Source organism: Lissotriton vulgaris, unplaced genomic scaffold, assembly GCF_964263255.1.
Source record: "Lissotriton vulgaris unplaced genomic scaffold, aLisVul1.2 SCAFFOLD_912, whole genome shotgun sequence".
In the NCBI taxonomy this organism is placed as follows: domain Eukaryota; kingdom Metazoa; phylum Chordata; class Amphibia; order Caudata; family Salamandridae; genus Lissotriton; species Lissotriton vulgaris.
Genome location: NW_028247922.1, coordinates 229,380 through 253,479, shown reverse-complemented (window position 1 = coordinate 253,479; position 24,100 = coordinate 229,380). Strand labels below are relative to the sequence as shown.

General features: G+C 45.7%; 1 protein-coding gene and 1 pseudogene across 1 annotated transcript in view; both read right to left on the bottom strand.

Moving 5' to 3' along the window:
- Nucleotides 1-1,732, bottom strand: part of LOC147664975 (DNA cross-link repair 1A protein-like) — a 54,245-nt pseudogene extending 52,513 nt beyond the window's left edge.
- A 5,126-nt stretch (nucleotides 1,733-6,858) lies between these two features.
- MBTPS1 (membrane bound transcription factor peptidase, site 1) overlaps nucleotides 6,859-24,100 on the bottom strand; it is a gene marked incomplete at its 5' end in the record, with an annotated part of 218,955 nt that continues 201,713 nt past the window's right edge. The window contains 4 exons of the mRNA XM_086949849.1: nucleotides 6,859-7,699; nucleotides 8,905-9,035; nucleotides 16,057-16,183; nucleotides 16,638-16,769. Coding sequence (XP_086805975.1) covers nucleotides 7,503-7,699; nucleotides 8,905-9,035; nucleotides 16,057-16,183; nucleotides 16,638-16,769 — 587 coding nt within the window. The remainder of the gene's footprint in view (nucleotides 7,700-8,904; nucleotides 9,036-16,056; nucleotides 16,184-16,637; nucleotides 16,770-24,100) is intronic.

Genomic DNA, 24,100 nt, shown 5'->3' with positions numbered 1-24,100 from the left:
TTGTGAAATGATTAGTTGATCTTGTGGTCATAAGTGATCTAATGCTTGGCGAGATATTCCAAACAGTGACAACCAACATGTGTTTCACCCTATGGGGTGTGTCGGCCTGGGGCTTTTATGAGGCTAAAAAACACTTATTAGTAGAGTTCTTCGATTCTGGTCTGAAACAGTAAGATAAACGGAGGCAGATGATCCCGGGTCAGCAATCTCCAGAATCAGAAAAAGTCTGTGGCTAGATGCCGTCTTTAACAGAACTAGGGCATGCTATGTAAGTCCTTGCAGACTTATGGATTCGAATATTCATTCTAATTCAAATTCAACACTGGATGTTTACAATATCTGGGACTAACCAATACGCAAAATGATGGTAGCAACTTTGGACCTGGTAGAATGGACCTGGAGGTGTGATGTGGAGCATAGAACACTGGCAAGGTGATGTTTTATCCAATGTGAAATGGCGTCACAACGTTGGGAAAGAAAGATGCCCGGGTGTGCAAAACCAGAAGATGGTGTACAGTGCATTGACAAAAAAAGCTTGAAGCTCCATCACATGCCTCACTGACATTACTGTGACTAGGAACACTGTCTTAAGGGTGAGGAGCATAAGGAACTGCTCTGAAACTATTCCAATGAAGTGTACATTAGAAATGCGAGGACCAATGTGGCATGATAGGGAGTAATCAGTGGTCGTAAACCTTTCAAAAAGTGCAGAGCTGGAGATTTACAGAAGACAGATCTGACAACTGAAAACAGGTCAGAAAAGCCAAAATGTACCCTTTAACTGAGCCCAGAGCAAGGCCCTGCAGGCTAGTGACAAAATCAATAAAACATCAGATAACTCTACCTGGAGGAGGTCTATCTGAGAAGTACCATCCCAAGCCAAAAAATGTGTCCTAACGCCAGACGTATACAGTTTTTGTTAAGGGAATCCTAGCTGCCAAGTTGACATCAACTATGTCCAGGGGAAGATCGTAGGTGTAGAGCTCTCGCCGCTCAATCTCCAAGCACCAGGCACCAAGGTGGAGATTGCGAAGGCCCGGGTGCAGAACCATACCATGCTGCTGAAACAGCAGATCCTCCTGGATGGGCAGCCTGATCAGAGTACAGATGCTCATACCCAGAAATTCTGGATATCACACTCTCCATGCTCATTTCAGGACCACTTTGATAACTTAGACCTGCTTGTCCTGATCTTCTTGAAAACTGGGGAGAAGGAGTAGTATTGGCGGAAAGGCATAAAGGAGTCTTCTGTTCCACTCGAGGTGGAAACTCCACTGAGCAGTACTATTGATATTACACAATATCTGTGGTGGCGAACAGATCGTGCTAAGGTTCTTCCCATTCACGGAAGAGACCTCATGCCACCTCCGGGTGTAACTGCCAATCGTGATCAATAGGCGCTGATGGCTGCGATGGTCTGCCCTGGTATTCAATGAGCCTACTAGGTGGTTCACCACCAGGAATATGCTTTTGTGGTCCAGCCATTTCCAGAGGCACAAGTACTCCTGGTACAAGGTCCGTGGCCCTACTCTGTCCTGCCCAGTTTGTTGCAGTACCCTATGGCAGTGGTGTTGTCCATGAGCACCTGCATCAGCTTCCCTTTGATGGATCGCAGGAAGGCTTTAAACACCAAGCGGATGGCCCTCATCCTCAGTAGGTTGATATGGAGGACCCTGATCTCCACCTCTATCAGATTGCCACCCCAACCCAGAAGCGATGCATCAGTCGCCATTGTGAGCTCTGGGTGGGGAAGGGGGAGGGCGTCTGCCGATGGCCCAGTCCTGGTCCAGCAACCACCATAGTCTGAAATTTCGCAGTCTCATTCAAAACCTGAATGTAGTCGGAGAGGTCTCCTTGATGTTGGGGCCACTGGAACTACAAGTCCCACTGCAGAGTCTGCATATGCCACCTGGTGTGTGCTTAACCAGCAAGATGCAGGAGGCCATCAGTCTCGGCATCCTTGAATTCGAACACACTCAAATCGTGAAACAAGGCTGAAAGATCAGGATCATAGCCCGAACGTCTAGACTATTTCCCAGGGGGAAAGGCATGAACCTGAACCGTGCTCATAATGACTCAGATGAAAGGCAATCTGTGAGGAGGAACTGAAGTCTGGGGGTTGTTGATGACTCTCTGGGGTGAGCCAGCCTTCAACAACCAGTCATCTAAGTATGAGAAGACTAGCACTGCAGACCTCCATAGATGTGCTGTTACCACCTCGATCACTTTCGTGAACACCCAAGGGGCACTGGTGAGACCAAAGGGTAGCACAGCACACTGAAAATGCACCTGCCCAACCACGAACCACAGTTGGCGCCATGGAGCCTGCAGGATTGGTATTTGGAAGTAGGCATTCTGCAGATCCAGTGCCACCATTCAGTCTCCAGGATTGATGGCAGGCTAGACCTGGGTCAGTGTAAACATTATGAATTTTCCTTTCAGATTGAGGCAGTGATAGGGCGCAGCTCTAAAATCAAAGACCCTTAGTCCTTCTTTGGCATCAGAAAGTAGTGGGAATAACAACCACTAACTACTTCTGGCTTGGTTCCCCCTTCGATGGCCCCTTTCGCCAAAAGGACTTACACTTCCAGCTACAAAATGGAAAGACAGCCCTCCGTGAGTTCCTGGAGGGATGGTGGCAGGTGCGGCGGTGCAGGAAGTAAATGTGTGACATGCCCCTCTGTATAATTTGCAGGACTCACCTGTCAGGTGCTATAGCCTGCCAACCCAGCACCATGCCAGCGAAACTGCTGGCCACTTAGGTTGAGCTGAATTGGCTGATGGTATGGGGTACCCCTGCCAAAGCCACAAAAAGGTAGGGCTGATACATATGAGCGGTTGTGTGCAGATTAGCCCAGGGAATATGCTGTAACCTTGCTCTCATTGAACCTCTCTCAGTGGAGTCTGCCTTGTCCCCATACAGGAGACTCCCTTTGAATGGCATGCTCATGAGGGACAAAAGGACATCGCCTGAAAAGGCAGGGGACCATAGCCAAGCGTTGTAGCGAATGGTGACACTGGTAACAGTAACACAGGCGTATCCTAGGGAACCACTGGTGTCCAAGCCACAACTAATTGTGAACTTGGCTTTGTTACAACTCGCCTTTACAGCTTGGGTGAGGACAGAGTTGGACACAGTCCGGGAAACCTGGGAGGACCTAAACCACTCAGTCCCAACAAGTGTGAGAACCGCACCTCAGCAGGTGACTGGGGTTCACAGACCTGAGCATGAAGCTGGTGGATGAGAAAACCCTCTTCCCAAAAGTCCTCACCTGTGTGGACTCCCTCTCAGTGAAGTCGTTGGAAATGTATTGAAATTAGTCTTACTGGTAGACACCTGCACCACCAAGCTGCCAGGTGAGGGGTTTAAAGATAAAAAATGCAGGGTCGGGCCGGGTGTGACGTGCAATTTGACAGTTAACCAGGTAGGCTGAGCGAGGTTTGGCCCATTCCCCCAATAAAGAATCCGTAAGGGCCATCTTAAATAGTAAGAGGGGCTCAGCAGATGTCTGTCCATGCTGAAGAACCTCGTTAAGGTCATTAGTCCCGACATTGAAGGTGGGAAGCTGAAGGGAAAAGAGTTCAGCCACCCCAAGCATAACCATGGATTAGGAAGCTTTCTCCTCAATGGCAGGGTCAGGGGCTGAGAGGAAAACCAGAGTCAGGAGAGTTATCAAGGCCACTATGTGATAAGGTTGATGTGACTGGGAGGAGGGCGTAGTTGATGATGAGGGGGTAATTGAGGAGAATTTGTGGCCCCCTACTTACATGTCACATGAAGCCTTGTTGCTTTCTGTACAGGCTCCCTCAACTGCCTGTACCTTTAAGGCCCCGGAAGATCATACCGACAGAGGAAGGCAAACCATAGCCTTTCCTGGCGAACACCACAATCAACCAATCCATACAAACCTGGGGCCTAAAAAACCCGGAAGAGAAAACAGCGGGCAGGTCTCAGATCGAAACAAGTACAGAGAGAGAAGACACCAGAAAGAAGAAAAGATCCAGGGACGAGTGGAACCTTCGATCTGGAGGGAGACAGAAGATTTGTTCCTCACCCTGGGGAAACACAGGTGGCCACCGGTCTTACAAGCCGCCCCACCACGCTCCTGGGGGAGAGTGACTGGCCAAGGTACTTGCTCGTGTGCAAGGGCTGATGGGGAAGTGGGGTGAAAAAAGAAAGGCGGACGAGGGTTTTACCTTTTTAGAAAACCACCTCACCCAAGTTAAGTTGGCAGATAACTAAGAGCAGAGAGCTATTAAAGCACGAATACTATTGCTAAAACGAACACCTTAACCACTGAGGGTTCATCTTTTGATTTTTTTGGACTCTCAAATTGGTAAAATAAGTGGACTAGAGTCATTATACTTTCGTTTCAAGCACTCTGTGATGGGCCAAGGAGTATTTTATTTTGTGTGAAAAAATAAATCTCACTTAAAAATCCTGGTCATAAATCCTGAACACGGACCTTTTCTTTCTTTTCCTTAGAAGGGAGCGTCCGTCATTGTGGTGGAGGCGTGCCTACACCTATAAAAGACCAGAAGAAGGAAAGAAGAGGAAGACACCCAATTATAAAACTTGCATGTATCTCTTTTGGAACAATAAGTTCTGAAAAGTAAGAGGAAACCGAGTACTATGGCATTCTTTTGCATTATACCCGCTTTACGATGACAGTTGGCCAATCTCATTACTCGCATGGTAATTATTATTCAAATCCAAGCCGAACAGGGAATGCAAGATGTGCATTGGTCGTGTGAAGGCAGAGTAAGTAGAGGAATAGAAGCCTCTTCTGCAGCCCGGCGCGACTTTGGTTGTGTTGAACCGGCGTCAACTTGACATCAGGGGACAATTGGGGCCTCATTTTACAGCATCAACTAAGTCTGTGCTGATGCGCCAGGGACCAGTCTGGGCCTTGATGCCTGGAATGCAGCCGGATGTGGCCCTGTTATTGGCTCAGTGGGGCCAGCTGGTGCCAATGGTGAATAGACTGATGGTAACCCATGTGGAAAATCTCTCAGCTCTGTAGGGCCCACAAGCGCATCAGAGGGATTTGGCAAGGATTTGTAGAGTTGGAGCATGGCCACACAGAAATCTTAAATATGGTTATAAATGGAAGGCGACAACTGGAACTTGAGCTGCGCTGGAACAAGTTACTGGATTGGCTCTATAGGCGAGCAACTTCAGGAGGAAGATAAAGATGTATAGAGCCACCCCCCACTCCTTCTTAGAGGCAGTGAGAGTGGCAGAGTCCTGCTTAGATTTCTGTGTTTTTTGTACTTACCCAAAGATCTGGATTGAAAGAATACAGACCACCGAAACTACAGCGGTGTCTCCTGAATCTTGATTGGGTCTAGGACCGAACTTTTGACCTGGACTGGTCACGTACGGAGTTTTACGGTGCTTGGCAATGTAGAGCTTTGCCTCGCGGCCTCGTATGGCCTTTGGGGTTCATTGACATGGCTCGACCCTAAGGCACTGCAGGTAAATCTGGTGAGGATTCGTCACAGACAATTTTCGCTACAATCCTTACAGGGCTTAAAACTTGTTGCTCTGGGAGTGGACATGTCCCTTGCAAACAGTAAAACAATTCGCTGATCGCGGTAAGAGTCTCAAAGAGAGTAAAGATTGAGCAGGATCAATGCACGTCTGATGATGCAGAAAGAAAGGAATATACGTCTGCATGCAGGAGTGGCGTCTACATAGGCTCCCCACGTCATTTTTGTCAGAGAGCGGAGTGAGTGCAGAGCCGCCTGGCACCACCAGCAAATGTGTAGAAGTACTGCTGAAAAGTTACCAGATCCGGTATGACACCTGGTGAATATTCATAAGGAGACAAAACTGTGCTTACAAGTCTATCAGAAAAGCAACATAGTTACTGAAAGCGGCAGTGTTTTTTTTTTAACTGGATGTTGTTTCTCTGTCCTGTTGCCAAATTGATCAACGCTTAGAGAACACTACACCCAGTGAATCAGAAAATATATTTAACACTGCAGTCCCCATACATAAAATTTTCCCCAACTGCACCATCCAAGTCAATAAATTTAAAGCAATTATTTTCGTCAATAACGCTTATGTGAGTTGTCTTTGTACTAGCACAAAGTAAACTCACATTCGAGTTATTGAAGCTCACTCAGATTCATCGGTCTCAAGTCCTTCAATAACGCTCAATAAATAAAATTAACAGATCTGAAATTTCGATGCAGCCAGCAGGTTGATGGTGGAAACATTGCACTCCAGGAAACTGGCTAGCTGCAACTAGAAATTCAGTTAACATTCACCCTTTGAGCAAATAATACATTGTGAGCTTCCAAAAATTCCTCAAAACTTCTTCCATGACAAACAAGGCTCAAGATCAAGTGTCTCTACGCAGAACCAATCTTACACCAACTAAGCTATGTTACATGTGCACATGTAAGCACTAATTAAACAACAAAACATTTAAAGTGTTAAGCACCTGTGCATCAAATACCTTTTCTCTCACGGGGGCATGTGTAAAGCCCATTTCAAGTCTTGCGAATTATTATTCATTCTTGGATTCCGGACAGCAATGGTCTGCTTTCAGGATAAACCAAAATCATTTGCCCAATAAGTGAAAGCTAAATGTAGGATTCTTGATTGCCGTATAATACTCTAGTAGGAAGTCTAAAATAGGAGAATATGCGAACTGGGTGATGTAACAAGTTTTGAAGATTCCCTCATCACCCACCTTAAAATACATTATTTAAAAAAAAGAAAAAATCCAGGCAAAGCCTCTGTCTAAAACGAGCACCAGCACAACATTCATCTGAACTCCAGAAACCTTCCTAACCAGGCTTAAATCATATTGGGTATTAAAAAAAAATACATCACATTATGCAAGATTTCAGCTTCATGTAGATGATGAATATTTATTGAAAATGTATTTCACCAACAATGGTGAAATCATAACCAAAACAATTACAAAACTCTTGATAGTTAAGTTATAAAAAATAAACTGGTCAATGTCTCACAAATTTAGGCCCAGTTCCCTTCCAGATCGATTTGTGCCCCTTCATCTGTGGTGGATTTTGAACTTCTTCCTCCATCGAAGAATAAACATGTCAGACACGAATCAGGAAACAGTTCAGAAAATTGCAATTCATCCAGGAATTTTTTCTCTTTCATTTTGACAACCAAGTAGCAAAGTCCATAAAGTGACATTTTTTCAATAATAAATATAGAAAATAGTTTATCAAATGTCAGTTCATTTTTTTGTGTTTTGTTACTTTCTTTTAAAAAAAATTATATTTCTCGCTGGATATGTAGAGAATGACACCTTTATTAAAGAGAATAGGATGTCTTTGGTGAGATATCGTTGCTCAAAAGGTGATATTTACATTCCATCAGGCGAGTCTGTTTGCCAGCAAAGCAAAGAGTGATTGCCTTGGCAGAGCTGTTGTACAAGCCAAACCCAGCTGGCCTCCTTGGAGAACAAACTCCACTCTCATATAATAGCCTGCACATCTTTTAAGGTGCCCGTAGTCAGTCACACAGATGGCGTCTTTGGTTGATGGAACTGCTGGATGATCTGTGGTCGCTTGACCCGTGGCTTCCGTCTCTTTGGCTTGCTCTTTGCTTTGTTGAATTGCACCACAAAAAACGCCAAGACCAGCATGGCCCCAAAGAAAGCAAAGACTGGAATTGTCTGCCCCACATCTTGATTGTAGCGACCAGGCATTATACCTTTAAAAAGAGAATAAGAATTACTATTTTCCCTGGGAAATGTGTTCTGAAACAAGATTCAATTTCCCGGGTGATGCCAGAAGCATTAGTAAAACAATTTATGTAAATCAGGGATTCAACTTGGTGGATACTTAAATTTGCAGACAGCAAGAGGATTAATTGCCGGGTATTGCAGAAAGCATACAATAATTAAACTAGTAGTTTGAACTTAAGACTCTTGTAGTAGAGGCTGACCTTGCACAAGGTGCATTAGAGATGTATGACAGTAACTTAAATCAGATGCCTTCCATTCCAGCAGCAAAAAAACACTAAGTCAGGGAGACTTGCAGAGTCTTGCTCCAGCTGTTTACTAAGAACTCCAATCAAAACTCCTTGCAACTGGACTTTCAACCCCTTTTTAAAGCTTCTGGAGGCCACATGAAAGATTAGTGGTACAAAGCATGCTCACACAACAGCCTGGTCCCAGCATGTCAATAAATGCAGAAGTGTGGACACTGATGCAGGACTTCATAACAAAGCATCGTACAGTCCATGTCAAAGATTAAGGGCAAGACTGATAGTTTGAGACCTTGATGTTTCAAGATTATGTTGGGACATCTTTTGCACCACTTTAGGTCTTATACCATTAACAAAATTGCAGCAAGTAGTTTAGTATTGGAAATATTTTGTAAAAGGTCACTTTTTACTTGCTATTGAGCAGAAACGACACTTCAGCTGTTGGGAAGCAGTCGTTCTTGCAGTCAATTCCAACTGACGTTATTTGTGCTGACAAGTAACCTACATTAACCCGTAGTGACTTCAGAAATTTGCACAGACAAAACTAGAGTGAGAGTAAAACACTGTCACACTATAACCAAAACAACTTTCTTTCACAGAAACGTTATCAATGCTGTTCTCACATTCAAATTTGTATTATAACACTTATAACACCATGGCTAAAACAACTCCACTAAATTCTATTCAAAACAAACTTTTAGTCATTCACTGTAATGATTCCACAAAAGGAAGCAACATTTTCCCATACAGTGGGGACCTAAACTGCATCGCCGACTCCCTCTCTCCAAGCTTCGAAAAATGTTCCAATAAATCAAAATTGTGTACAAATCTATCCCAACTGATGAAAACATTGGAGGAGTTCACCACAAAATTCATTTTGTAACAAGTTATGAAAGTGGTTTTAGACAGCCATACTTTCAGACACTAACCTCCTGGAATGTCCCAAGCACCACTTTCTCCAGGTGAAAGAGGTCGGACTTGGGGACGACTCTGCCGAGCATTGGGCAACACCACCTTATCCAGGTCAATTGACAAAAGCTTTTGATGTTTCCAAAGGTTACTGCAAAGCAGAAAAGTTGTGATAGTTACCAATGTTCGTTTATCAGGTATTTATTTTTTTATTAAAAAAACAACAACATTTTATTGGCATTTTGTGTCATTTAACATGAGACATCAATGGATTACTCAGCAGTGCATACAGTGAATAGGCGTTATTTACCAATAGAACATCTCTTACATTTGAGCAATAAATTAAAACTCGCACTGTATTTTTTTTTTAAATTACTTTTGAAGTACTGTATTTTCCAGAATATAATGCCATTATGGGGAAAAAGTATGGGAAACAAGACATTAGTCATTAATCTGTTGTATCAAAGAGAAGATAATATTGTTGTAACAAGTAAAGCATATTCATTTAGAATTTTGTTGCACTCAAACAAAAAGCAATTATTCTAGAAAAATGTAAGAAGTTCCAAGAATGTTTCATTTAGGCATAGCCACCATTGAACAACAGGACTTATGTCTCGCAATGTGCAGCAATCTGACACATTAGCAGTCTGCAATTATTCTTTTCAAATTCACAGCTTAATACAAATGAAAAACATTTTGTAGGAAGCTGGCTCTTTATATAGTGGACCAAAAAGAGTTACACTGTGCAAAGAGTCTAGGCAACCACAAAGGAATAACAGAGGCACAAATGCCACCCCAAATGCTTTCATTTGTGGTAGTGTGGGCGAGCAGCTAAGCAGATCAGAGGGTAGTGTTCAGCGTTTATAGCATACACAAAGGCAGCAAATGAGACGCACACACCCAGTAAAGAAATCAGACACCAACTTATAAAAATAACATACTTTTCTATGAATTTAAAAACCGAGATCTGAATCAGGCAAGTACTTATCAAGTTATGAATTTTTACAGTTTTCCAAAGTTAACTCACTTAAGGTAAATATGGGGCAAGGTCCAAGGCCACACCAACAGGTAACCTCAGGGGGCTCTCGGGTGTCAGAGTGGAGAGATGCGTCACAGCATCGGGTGTAATTCACTTTAATGGGGAACGGTCCAGTTGCAAAAAGGCCACAAGCAGGAACTGGGGGACCAGTCCGGGGGAAGACCACAGGGAAGACTACCTCGGACTCTGGCTCTGGGGCGCGGGTGCGGTGCAGATGTGCTTTGAGGTATAGTGCGGCTGCAGTCACAGACTCACTCTTTGTCTTTGTTTCTGCTGCAGAGGGGCAAACCGTGCAGCTGGGCCACTACTGGGTTTCACTGACCCAGAAGTCCCTCAACGAGGAGTAGGTCACCATGTTCCAGGAGGTTAGACCCATCTCCCCACCAAGTTTGGAGACACCAGGACACCTAGGAGCTGCCCCGCATAAATACCTGGGGTACCAGACTCATTACAGCAGCCAAGGCTTGTTCAGTTTCCAGCCAAGACACCAACATCAAGACTGAACTATCGATGAGCGACTTCAGCATCACCAAGAGAGGCGCTGCAGTAATGTTCTGTCCCCATCTCCAGGTCAAACCCAAAAGTGAGAGCTTCCAATGCAAGCGAACAGTCAGACAATAATCCTCTGCACCAGAGCTTTCGCGTTAGAGCCTACCAACGGTGCACCCTTGCTCGAGAGACCCTCATGAACTGAGCCTTCCTTTAGGTTCTAACAGACTAGTCCCCACTTGTAGCATTCTTCTGCTTACAGGTTTCTCCATAGACTTTAGAGGTAGCGTTCAAGGCTACCATTGTGACCAGCACCTCTGCACCCTGACACCCCAGGGCAGATGAACCAAAACTGTTGGTGTTTTAAGGACCTAGGCCCCTACTAACCTTAAGTCCAGACAGAACAGCCCTGTAAGTTGTTTGCAAGTGACCCTATGCAGTGTATGTTTCTCCCATAAGATATAATTTTGGCGTTCAAGGATCATGCCTCGAACCGGACCGCTGTATTTTCAAAGTGCCTGAAAATCGCTAACTCAAAAAATATTTACCTAACCAAGTAGATCTTGGTGTCTAAATAAATATAAAAGTGTTATTTTTCTAAATTGGTCTTGGATTTCCATCCTGAATGTGTGTCTTATTTATTGATTTGGGTGTGCAACAAATGGCTAACACTCCCCTCTCGTTAGCCTAAGGCTGCTCGACCACACTCCCACAAATAGCACACATTGGGAGTGGTAGAGAAAGCCCCTGTACAATAAGGGATAGCTGAACTCTCTGCACAGTGCACTTAATTTTGGTACACTAAATAGAGACCCAGTTTCCAACACCGTCTTAAAAACTCCGGCGAGCAGAACTGCTGACATTGCGCATTCTCAGCAGAGGCAAACCGATCTAACCAAGACTCCACCCACTGTGAACGAGACCTTGCACAACCATTGGATGGACACCCTATTTGTGATCCAGTAGTTATCTTCGGCTGAAGTCGTTCGCTCTGGTGTTCAGGGAGCCCTCTAGATGCTGAACCACAAGGGAAATAACCTGAAGTTCCAGCCATGTCCAGAGAAGCAGAGACTCTTGACAAAGGGTACACGACTCTATCCGCCCTGTTTGTTACAGTAGCAAATGGCGATAGTGTTGTCCATGAACACTTGCACTATCCTTCCTTTGATGGAGGGTAGAAATGGCTTTCAATACCAATTGGATCACTTGGAGCTCCAACAGGTTGATGTGGAGTCCGGATTCCGTCGGAGACCAGAACCTTCTGATCCCGACCCCCCTCAGATGGCTGCCCCATCCCAGAAGTGATTTATCTGTCACTACTGTCATATCTGGTTGGGGAATGGCGAAGTGTCTGCTGCTGACCCAACTGCAGTTCGTAAGCCACCACTGCATGGCCTTTACAGTTCCCTCTTAGAACTAGACAATGTCGGAGAGATTCCCCTAAAGCTGTGCCCACTGGAACTTCAGGCCCCCCTGCAGAACCCACATATGCCAGCTGTCATGTTTCACCAGCAGAATGCAGGAGGCCATGATGCCCAGAAACCTCAGTCTCACGAAATTCGGGATACAGGCTGAAACATTGGTATCATAGCCTCAATATACTGGAATCACCGTCCGGGAGGATAAATCCGAAACTGCACAGCATCCAGAACAGCTACGATGAAAGAGAACGTCTGAGAGGGAGTCATGTGTGACTTTGGCACACTGATAGTGAACCCCTTCAAGTGCAGGAGGTTCAGTCGTATTCTGGAGGTGGGAAGACATCAGTCTGGGGCGAGCCCTCCTTCAACAGCCAGTCATCGAGATAGGGGAAGACTGGCTCCCCAGATCTCCGCAGATGAATTGCAACCACCGCCATCACCTTGGTGAACACCTGAGGGCGCTGGTGACACCAAAGGGAAGCACGGCCAACTGAAAATGCTCTTAACCCACCTTGAACTGCCGGTAACACCTGTGGGCAGGTATGACAGGGATATGAAAGTATGCACCCTGCAAGTCCAACACTACCATCCAGACTCCCAGGTCAAGGGCAGAAAGAACCTGAACTAGCACAAGCATTTCGAACTTCTTCTTGAGAAAGAAGTTGACAGTGCGCAGGGCTAGGATAGGACGAAGGCCTCCATCCTTTTTAGGCACCAGAAAGTAGCGGGAACAACAACCACAACCTATTTCTGGTATCAGCACCCTCTCTATTGCTCCCTTGGCCCAGCGAGCCATCACTTCCTGGCAGAGAAGAGATGGGTGATCCTCTGTCAGCCTGTCATAAGTTGGTTGCTGAAACAGTTGATGGACAGAATGCAGAACAATGTCATACATTCACCCCAGTACAGTGATCTGGGCCTAAATCCATCGTTTTTTTTGCACTCCACACCCCCCCAGTTCAGACATGGACATATGCAAATCAGCCTTCACCCTGTGTCTCATGGGAACAGTCTAGCCCGAACGGCCAAGCCATGTCTTCCCTGGACTGGAATCAAGCTTCCTTGGTGGCATGTGTGGGGGGGGGGGGGGGGGGGGGGGGGAGGGGGGGAGGTGTAGTAAGGAGGGGAAGCATCTTCAGAAGATCTGCAAAAGCCACCTGCCCAATGTTATGGAGTGCCAGTGGGGCAAGGTAATGGCAAATCCTGCTGCCCACTGGTTTCCTACTGTAGGAAGCTGGATCTTTATAAAGTGGACCAAAATGAGGTACACTATGTACAGAATCCAGGCAACCCTTATTGGTTTACGGAGGCAAAAATGATAACACTAAATGCTCTCTTTTATTGTATTGTGGGCGAGAAGTTCAGGCATATCAGCGGATAGTGCTAAATATTTGTTGTATTCCCAGAGGCAATAAATGAGACACTCCAGAATAAATCCAAGACCAATTTAGAAAAAAAATATTCTTATTTTTATATACATTTTGATAACAAGACCTTCGCTGTCCAGTACTTTTAAAATATGAAATTTACAGGAAAGTAAATAGTGTATTTAAATGCATTTTTACGCAGCAATGTTTTCCGATGGGAGAAAAGGCATATGCTGCATAGTTATTAGCAATCGATTTTTTTTTGGGGGGGGGGGTCTCCTTCGGGACTCAGGGTCGTAGGGAGCCAAGGTCCAGTGTACCACCAGCAGTTACTTGTTACCTGCCCTGGGGCATCCGGGTGCAGAGGTGTTGGTTGGGTGGGTAGCTTTGCGCGCTACGACAGTGGAAAGGGGACCACCAAGAAATAGGCAACAGAAGGGGACCTGGGTTCAAGTCCGGGAGCTCCCAACAGGGGGGCTTGTGTCACAATGGTCCTAGGGACAAGGGGGCACAGCTGGTTCGTCATTTTGGAACAGTCGGCTGGGCTCTGTGCATCCCAGGGCCTTGCAGTTTTTGGTCTTCGCCGACTGAGGGTGCAAAATCAGGACAGCTGGGCAACTCTGGAAGTAAGTCTCTGTAGGGCTGATGTCCCTCAACCGCTGCTCTGTCTCGGTGCAGTAGGAATCCGGATTGGACCCTCATGGGCTCGGTTTGCTGCAAGGGGTCCGATACCCCAGGTATTGGTCCTGTGCTGCTCAGATTATTCATAGTATCCTCTCCTTGGTATGGGACAGATCTGACCTTCAGGAGCACAGGGTCTCCTACCTGCGAGGCTGCAGGACTAGTAGCTGGTCACGATTTTCAAGACTGGTGCAGGCATGGTTTGGTGCCAAAAGTCCAGAGCAGTCTTCATCGCTTGCTTACCTTATTTGTCCCCTTCTTGATCCGTGGAATCTGAGCTCCTTGTGTCAGGGAGCCAGCTAAATACTCAATTTAGGAGAGTTAAGGGGAGTCACAGGTAGTAGACAATGTTCACCTTACCTTTAGGGTGTCTACACACTCTATATGATCACTTCCTGTAGGAAGAGGGCATAACCCTGGCCCAGAGAGCCTAATTCCACTAAAATAAAGAAGGTTAACTTCAGCCTTTTGTAGTTTCAAAATTGAGTAATGTGACCTCAAAGCTTGCAGTTGTTCTAGAAAAGTTATAATATATAGGACATCAGACCATTATGAGATCTTAAGGAAATGTGTCATCGACCTATAGATGCTTTTTTACGTCAGAACTGCTGAACACACATTTAGCAGAGACTACGTATAAGCAGAGCAGATAAGAGAATGGATCCTCGGGGAACTCCATATGCCACACAAGACTGAATCGAGTGGTGGCTGCCCAAAGCTAGACTCATTCTCTGAAAATAGAATGTTTTCTGTTAGGTAAGATAACAATACATATTTTTCAATGGTCTTACCTAACCCCTTTAACCTGGAGACCAGTCTGAAGTTGGTTTGACTGTTTGGTACATCTTTTGCTTCTATAAGATTGGGGACATTTGCCCTACTTTGAGTTGGTTTGGAAGAATTCCTTGTTCCTGGGATGCATTAATCCAGAGACAGCAATCTGGTACTAAAAGGTGAACTTTATATTTGATTACATTTGCTGGAAGTGCAACTTTATAACAGGTTGGATGGAGTTCTTTCACAATTCTGTGGAGCTTTCCTGGTGATTCAAGTGAAAAGGTTTCTCGAGTATCCTTTCTTCTCTGCGGAGGTTAAAGTTAATGTTTCAGTATTATATCAATCTTAATGTCCGCTTTGTTGTTGAAATAAATTAATTAATTGCACTTTTTGTGAGAAGACAAGGGTGTCCCTCCTATGGACGAGTCAGTGTTCCTATGAATAAACTTAAACAGGGATCTGGCTGGGTTGGTTGAAGTTGAAAACTGGTCAATATAGCTTATCTTGGATTACAGTTTTATATTTTTTTCTTAACGTTTTAGTTTGGATTAGTTACTAGGTGATTTAATGACTTACCATTCCTTCTCTAGTTTGCATACTGATATTCTGAAAGTGAGGAGAGTGTCATGAACCATGGTGGTCTTGGGTTTGCGCTGAATAGGTTTTTCTTGAGAAGTGCTGTTTCGTTGTCAGAGTAAACAATTGTTTCCAGGTTAACTGTTAACAGTTTCAGCAGGAAGGGGGATGTCTTCAGTTTACTCTATGATTTTTCAAAGAGCAGGTTCAGATTTCCAATTTGATTACTGTGTGTTTATTTTGTTACAACACTGTAAAACCAAATAGTGGTTGGACCAACACACCTCTATTGGGAGCAGATATCGGATTGTTTTAAGTGATATCACAATTAAGTCCAGAATGTGACGTTTATGTGTTGGGGTTACCCATTTTTATTAAAGGTTGTAAAGCTGAAGCAGGTTGATACGGAAATGAAACATCTTTGAAAAACTGTTTACCCCAGTCAATGTTGAATGTTCATGCATGAGGCAGGCCTGAGAAAAGGTCAGAGTACATCTTTGAAGGACTGATGACAGTCAATGTTGAGCACCCCTGCATTATAGGCAGGCTTGAGAGAGCAATGATATTTGCCCTTCTAGCTCTCAAACACTTGCCCAGCTACGATAAAGAACTTTTAAAAATGACACAAATTATTGTGCAGAACCTTATGCCTTATGCTAAACTTGTCAAAAAGGTACTTAATATGTGGTATATTCGTAAGTTGCAGAACAAAAGGGTTAGGTGAAATAAAGATTACATGGTAGATGTTAGTTAATTCATTCCTTTCTATACCAGCCTTCAAACTAGCAGGTTAAGGAGTTAATAGTGATCACACATACTGACCTGGGAGCAGTTTCATTCAAAGGCTGGGGCTTTGCCCAAGACAAGTGAGGGCAAGCCGGGAGGGGCCGAGGCTTGGGATCTCCCAGATGAGCTTCCAGCACTTTTGAATAGCGATGAAGGTGGTTTCCTGCAATCGTTCAATGACAGGTTAGATTGCTATTTTTGATTGGCCTGTAAAGTCTTTTATTGCACTATATATATTAGCTGCTTGAAAAAAACATTCTGTCTTGGAATCCGCCAAAACCATCATAGTATCAGAAATTATGTATGAAAGCACTTTCTTCATCATATTGGTAAAAATACTTTGATAAATAGGTTTCCAAATTTCTTAGCAGTCTAATTACATGCAGTAAATCAGGACATTCAGAGAATATGGATATTTCAATTGTTTTACTCAGATGATTCATAAGGTGCTTTCACAACAAATTTCAAGTTATTATTGTGAAAACCGAGACTTGCATGGGTACACATTGTTAAATGCAATTAAATAGATTTTGAATCATACCATAAGCATATGTTTACCATCATTATAATTCAGACCATTAATCTCTCTTTATACTCTATTAAAGGAGTCACACTACCTTCCATCCTCAGGGGCAATGTGAGGCCTGCTCCGGTTGGGGCACGCTGCCTGTTCTCAGAGTGGCTTAAACTGGCAGGCATTACTCCATAGGAGGTGTACTGGAGAAGGGAATCCAGCATCCAAAAGCAGTCTGCAGAGAACACAAAAGGCAATTAACGTGCATCAATTTAAACTTTCAATTCAGAATTTCAACACTTTGATTTCAACTGTCAAAATTATTTTCCAATCTGCTGCAAAATTTGTGGAAGAAGAAAATAAGTTGTTTATATGAGCGTCCAAAAGGGAGAAAAATTCTGTTTTCATTATTTATTTTGCTTATTTTTAAGTTAAGGAGAGCATGTGCTTTTTAGGTGTTTTTTGACTGGTAGTGCCTCCCAGAAGAAACACCAGCAAAAAGCAGGATGTCTCACTTGAAGACCGATCTCTATTAATGCTAATAAAGTGGAGCACCACACACGGCTGAAATCCACTCAGTGTAAAAGGGTCATCTGATGTACAGTGGATGCTCACCAATGGCTAACAGCTAAAATAAAATGTCTTCAATCAAGAACTTGAAGCTAGTATTGTTAATTAGCATGGAATAGAGTGCGTTTAAATGCTGTTTTGAATTCGATTATAACTAGGTTGTTCTGACCTGTTCATCAGTAAGGGATAGGTTTACGGACAAGCTGATGAATTTTAAACTCTAAGCCTTGAGCTGAATACGCCCAAATCCACAGATTGCTACAGTGATGTGGCTCTAGGATGGATTTCATCCATCGTTCCTGAGTTTTTTATGGCATGTTTCCAAACAACCATCAATGCCTCACTTTGTATAAAGCTGAGTCACACTTGTACAAAAGAACCACCAAAGCAGCTCAGACTGATTACAAAGGACCAGAGCAATTATTGCCCAACTACCAGAATACCAGTCAGTAAATTAACAGGAAAGGTGCCAAAGAAACAATTAAAGGGCCTTTTCATCAGTCCATTCTGTTCTAGTCATGCTTTAATCCACACTGTCGCTCGGAAACAGCACTCATGGAAACCAACAATAAGCTGTTAAGAATTAAGGACAATGGGACCCCATCTTTGGGATAACTGCTAGACTTCTCTTTCACTTGTGATGCTGTGAGCACTCAATCCAAATGGAGTGCAGTTGATCACTACCTAATATCAAAGCAATAGTTTCCCTTGTTCCTGGTAGATAGTACAACCATGGTCTAGATAAGGAGATTTTACTCCCCACTACTCGGGATGGAATTAAAAAGTGCCCTATTGCCTTGATAACTAGAAGTGGAATTCAGTAAACACTGAATTATGTGTAGCAGTTTCTCGGATTTCTTTCCTATGTCAATTAATCAACTGCTGCTTTAACTAAGGTGGCTCTCTATATTAACACACAAGGCAGAGTGCATACCTGGTGGATACAGAATCCTGGATCTGCCTTTACTGGTCTCAAATAAATAGTGTAAGATGGTGGGAATTAGGTTTGGGAGCAATTCATGGCTGAGCCACACCAGTCAACAAGGATAGCCTGCCAGTTCTACTAGCAAGAAATAACAATTGCACATGAAGTCAAGTCAAAATATTACTGGGTGCGCAACTACTCAAAGACGAGTCTTTTATATGACCAAGAAATGCCACCATCTTTTTCTGGGCTACATAAAGCATTTATCTACTGCCTAGTAATTAAGAGAAAAATGGTACTTCGAGAACCAGCCAACTCTAGACTAGATTATGCCCAGACTGGGGAATATTAATAAGCTTTTCTAGAAACAATAGGTGGGCCAAGATTCTGAGGTTTCAAGGATTGTTGGCTCCAGCATCAATACTACAGTAGCCATCTGTTGTCCTCTTAATATCTCAATGTTATCTTCAACTTTTTCACGTTGGTTTCTAAACAAATTCTCAAGAGCTTTCTAACTGCATTTCTGAACTTTCCAGCAGAAAAAAATATTTAATCTAAAATGGAAATACCATTAGTGGACATCACTGTCCAGGTTACTGTGAGTCATACTAACTCTGCCCAAGTCGAGGAGCGTGGCCACAGAGCCGACCAAGATGGCCGCTTCCGACTGAAGCTCCGGAGGCCAATTTCACACATCCTGGGGTGAAACACTTAAGTAGCCCTCGCGCTCCTACCCCATCCTGCAGACACAGCGATTTGCGGTCATCCGGATCCAACATTGGTATCGGAGGTGACTGGAGGGCCGACATCGGCGGAGGGGATTGAGCGCCACCCCCATGGGGCTCTTCCTGCCTGCACCCGGCTGAGAGGCGAGTGCTGCACCGGAGGCGATTGGACCGGTTCTGCGCGCTCTCGGGGCGCTGGGGGCGCGAGCGCTACTCTCTGACCCGGTCTAGGGCCTCTTGCACTCGGCTCGCGCGGACGCTCCAGTCCGTGGACCGGGCGACTAGGCCGAAGCCGGGGGCTCGATTAGCGGCTCTCCCCGACGGGCCTAGGGGTTGGCGCGAGGTGTGTCTGGCGTTGTGGGGGTCTGGGCGGGCTGAGTAGAGAGCCTTCAGGGTAAGCGCCGCATCAGACCGGGTGGCCCCGCCTTCTTGTTGAGCCATCACACCAGGCCGTGGAGGGGCGCTGGAAGACACGCTGTAGTGCTTACTGAGTGGCCACACCTGCAGATCTACTTGCTTCTTGGGTCAACAACTCTCCTGTACCCCTAACTTCTATCACAATACTTGCAGGAGCCGTGGGAGACCAGGTCTCACCGTCTTCCAGTTGCCTTGGCCGCATACCCAAATTCTTGTATTAATTAGACTGGTCTTACATGGACACACTGCTCCCCCCTATGGTCCTCCTTCAACGATACCCTTCTCGGTCTCTTCGGATGCCCTGAGCTTGGTGGACTGCCCGGTGGCGTAGCACCCTGCGGCATTGGTCCTTCTCCAGCCAGTGCTGGTCAGTTCGTAGTCCCTAGGCCACATTGCCATCTTTGTCAAACAACAGATCTCCGGTGCCACCATGGGGAAGAGGGATCCGAACCAACGAAAGATGAGCTTCGACAAGACCCCCATGCTGGCTACGGATCCCCCCCCCTGGATCCTAGACTGGCGCAGACGTTCTTCCGTCGCAGGGAGATGCCGCCTCCCTGGTGGCTGCCATGATGGGCGAAATGAGGGCGGGCTTCAAGGCGCTGGATTGCAGATTTGACGCACTAGAACAGAAACTGGCGGACATGGGGTCCAAAGTCCAGGTCCACGAAAGACGTCTAGATGTTGTTGAATCCAGGGTCTCCGACGTAGAAGGTGCTGCAAATAAGTAGTTGAAGCGGCTCAATCGTGTGGAGAAAATCCTGAAGGATGTGGCCTTTACGAACGAAGACCTGGAGGCGCGTGGACGATGCAACAACATTCGTATCTTGGGTGTTGCGGAGACGACTTAAACTAGTAGGCTGGACGAGTTCGTCGAGACCCTACTCAGTGACTTATTCGGAAGGGAAACGTTCACTCAGGGATTTGTGGTTGAGCGAGCTCACTGCTCACTTGGGCCCCGCCCCCGCCCAGGACAACCGCCACGTCCCATTATTGCCAGGATCATGAATTTCCGTGATTGTGACGCTGCTCTCCGCGCTGCCCGTGAGAAAGGAGAGATACGGTTGCAGGGGAGTGCCCTATCCTTCTACCCAGATTTCACCTTTCTGGTACGAGAAGCGCGTCGAAAATTCACTGGTGTTAAAGCCACACTGAGGAATCTTGGCCTTAAGTATGGGATGCTGTTCCTGGCGCGCCTTAAGGTGGAGGTGGCTGGCCGATTCCGCATATTTGATTCCCCCACTGAGGCACAGGAGTTCTGCCAGACCTATAAAAAGCAGGGTTCACAGTCTACTAACGGCTCTAGTAGGCCGTCCCCAGAACGGTGCGACTCCCAACTCAGCGTTGAATAATTTCCGAACAGTGGCAAAGGTTTACACACCCGCTGACCTTTAGTAGCAATTGATCTTCGTAGTTTTCACCACAGGCTTATATATTTGTTTAATATGATTAATATGATTGGGTCTCCCGAGTACCGTGGTGTTGCTGCACCCCATGGCGAACGCCGTTGTTCTTTTTGTTTTTGCAGGACTATATAACATGTGTAAAGTTTCTGTGGCATGTGTAATGTCTGATGCTCCTGCTATTGGTTGTTGGGTCCTCTTTGGGGTTTGTGAGAGGTTGGGTGGAGGGTGGGAATGGGGGTTTGTTTGGTTTTGTTATTTTAGAATGTGTCACGAAGTCTCCGCAATTACATTTTTGGTACTGAGCTGCTCATGTCACAGGTCATTTACCCTTACCCTGTACTCATGGCCAGATTAGGGTTACAGTTGGGCCCCTCGGAACTTTCATTGATGTCCTGGAATGTTAGGGGACTGAACAATGCCAGGAAGTGTAAGCAAGTTTTTAATTACATTGCTAGACATAGGATTGATATAGTCTTCCTGCAAGAAACTCATTTGACGCCGAATGCCGCCTCACAGGTTGCCAGAAGCTGGGGTACTCACCGCTTCTTCTCCCACTATACCAGATATTCCAGGGGGGTGGCTATCTGTATACATAAACGGATACCCTTTGTGCTAACTCACACTGTCATCGACAAAGAGGGCAGATATGTAATCATCACGGGGACCCTCATGAGCCACAAGGTCACGCTCGGAGTATACGGCCCTAACACTGACACTCCTACTTTTTTAATGACTTACAGATACACTTGCTGAGCTCGGAACCTGGTTTATTACTAATTGGTGGCGATTTTAATCTACTGCTTAACCCGTCCAGAGACCGCACCTCAACTACCTCAGACACTAGACCCCACTCAAGCTCAGTCCTGCGTGACATATGCTCACACTTTTCCCCCATAGACATCGAGGCACACTTGCACACCACTACACCGGCTTACTCGCATTACTCCGGGTTTCATGACACATGGACCAGGATCGACTATTGGCTGGTTTCCACGGAAGTGGTTAGGTGGGTAGAGGACCTCGTTATGCTTCCACGTACACTGTCGGACCACTCTCCTAGAATTCTGAGGCTGCGGGTCCCCCGGGCGGGTGGGTATGAAAGACGGTGGCGCTTCCCGGGTAAATCTTTATCAGATCCAGTTTTCACGGAAGAAATTAAAGGGGCCATTGAAGAATACTTTGAACTAAACACAGGTACTGTTGACACCTGGGCGGTCCTATGGGAGGGATTTAAGGCAACCATCAGGGGAGTGTGCATAGCTAAACATACTGGAGTACTGCGCGAGGTTCGAGCGACCCTCTCCCGGATAGAAAGCGACATAGCGACGCTAGATGTGGAGCAACTTCGACAACATACAGAGGAGAGGGAGCTTAGGCGCTTACAATTGATGGTGAAGTTTAGGGAGGAGGCCGAAATGGAGCTTAGATTTCTGGTTAGAACATACACTGCAAGGCAACATGGAGAGGGCGATTGACCAGGCAAGTTGGTAGCACACTTACTTCGCCCCCCGTACAAATCTTCCTACATCACAGAACTCAGAGGACCGACAGGGGACATGCTACGCACCACGCCGGAGATCTGTGATGCCTTTTTGTCTTACTTCACTTCTTTGTATACATCTACGTTAACTGACGACGCCACTGATCGAGGGAATTACCTCAATGAGATCGCACTGGTGTACTTGGATAAATGGATGATAGACTTTTTGGCTGATCCTATCACACCGGACAATATCATGGAGGCTATAGACTCCATGAAAGTCTTCGGCCCCTGGGTTAGACGGGTTTTCGGCCGATTTTTACAAGGCCTATAAAGATCTGTTGGTTCCCCGTTTGGTGGAAGTGTATGCAGAGGCCCTTGAAACGGGTTGTCTGCCCCCCACTCTTAGAGAGGCAGTCATTGTGCTTTTGCCCAAACCAGGTAAAGATGCTACTCTATGTGAATCTTATCGTCCTCTGTCTTCACTGAAACTAGATCACAAGATCCTAGCGAAAGTCATTGCCATCCGCCTTTCGCTCCTGATGGAATCCATAATATCTCCCGCCCAATCTGGCTTTGTTCCACATCGCTCCACCTCCCTCAACCTCCGCACCCTTTTCTCCATTCTGCACCGTGTTGACCCTGCCACCCCGGCGGCGGCGGTAATGGTAGATGCCGAAAAGGCGTTTGACTCTTTAGAGTGGCCTTTCCTTATGTCTGTGATGCGCCGTATGGGGATACCTGAATGCTTAAAGAATACAGTGGAGTTATTGTATACTCTTCCCATGGCCCGGCTGCGACTGAATGGTACGATCACTGCCCAGTTCCGCCTGATGCGTGGTACGCGACAGGGTTGCCCCCTGTCACCGCTATTGTATATTTTAGCGATGGACCCATTGGTCCGACACTTTCAGGAGAGGCATTTGCACCGAGGCCTCCAGTTCCGCACAGGCCCGCTCTTGGTCTCACTTTATGCAGATGACACCATCCTCTATGTCCGGCAGCCCCAGATCAACCTTGAACATTTGATCTTAGAAATAACCCGATTTGGCAAGTACTCGGGCCTCCGTATAAATTGGCATAAGTCTATTATCTTCCCACTCACGCCCAGTACAGTTGAATGGACCAACCCCTTGCCCCTCGCGTGGAACCGAGAATCGGTAAAATACTTGGGCATCTATGTACATTTAGAAACAGAATCCATCATTAGGTTAAATTATGGCACTGCGCTGACTACCCTAGAGTGACAGATTGAACGATGGAATCGACTCCCATTATCCATGGCCGGGCGCGTCGCAATCATCAAAATGATAGTATTGCCACGGTTTCTATACTTGTTCAATAATATACCGGTACCCCTCAAGAATTTTTTTTTCACACAGCTACGCTCTTTATTATTGAGACTGGTCTGGGGTAACAAGACTCCTCGTGTGTCTTGGCACGTGTTGACGCTCCCATATGAGCGAGGTGGCCTTGGTGTCCCTGATTTTTACCTTTATTTTTTGGTGGCACAGTGCTCATATGCATACCCATGGTTCCACCCTGACGCCCGGATTCCATACTTGAAACTGGAAGCCGACTTGGTTTTGCCGGGATCGTTGTCCACCACTCTACCGTCGGGCTTTCCTAGAGACCCACGAGACATTCAAACTGTTTCATCCACCTGCTGGGCATGGGGAAGACTAGGCCGACTTATCGGCCTTACACAGCTGTACTCCCCGACTCTACCGTTGCCCAATCCCACCTGGCTCCCTATAACTGGGGAAACTGTGGTACGGCAAACGTTGACCAAGTTTCACATTGCCACCATTGAAGATTTGTTCCCTGACGGTCATGCATTCTCACTTACAGAGGATCACCGCTTTACGGAGAGAGCGTTTATGGACTCATTTGTACTTACCAGATTGCACTCTTTATTGAGAGCATCGTTCTCTTCGTTCCCCCTCCCTCCTGAGGAGATGACTCCTCTCACCTTTCTTATTCAACACTCATCAGGCACTCATCTAGTATCTAAGTTATATCATATGTGCTGCAACCTTCTCC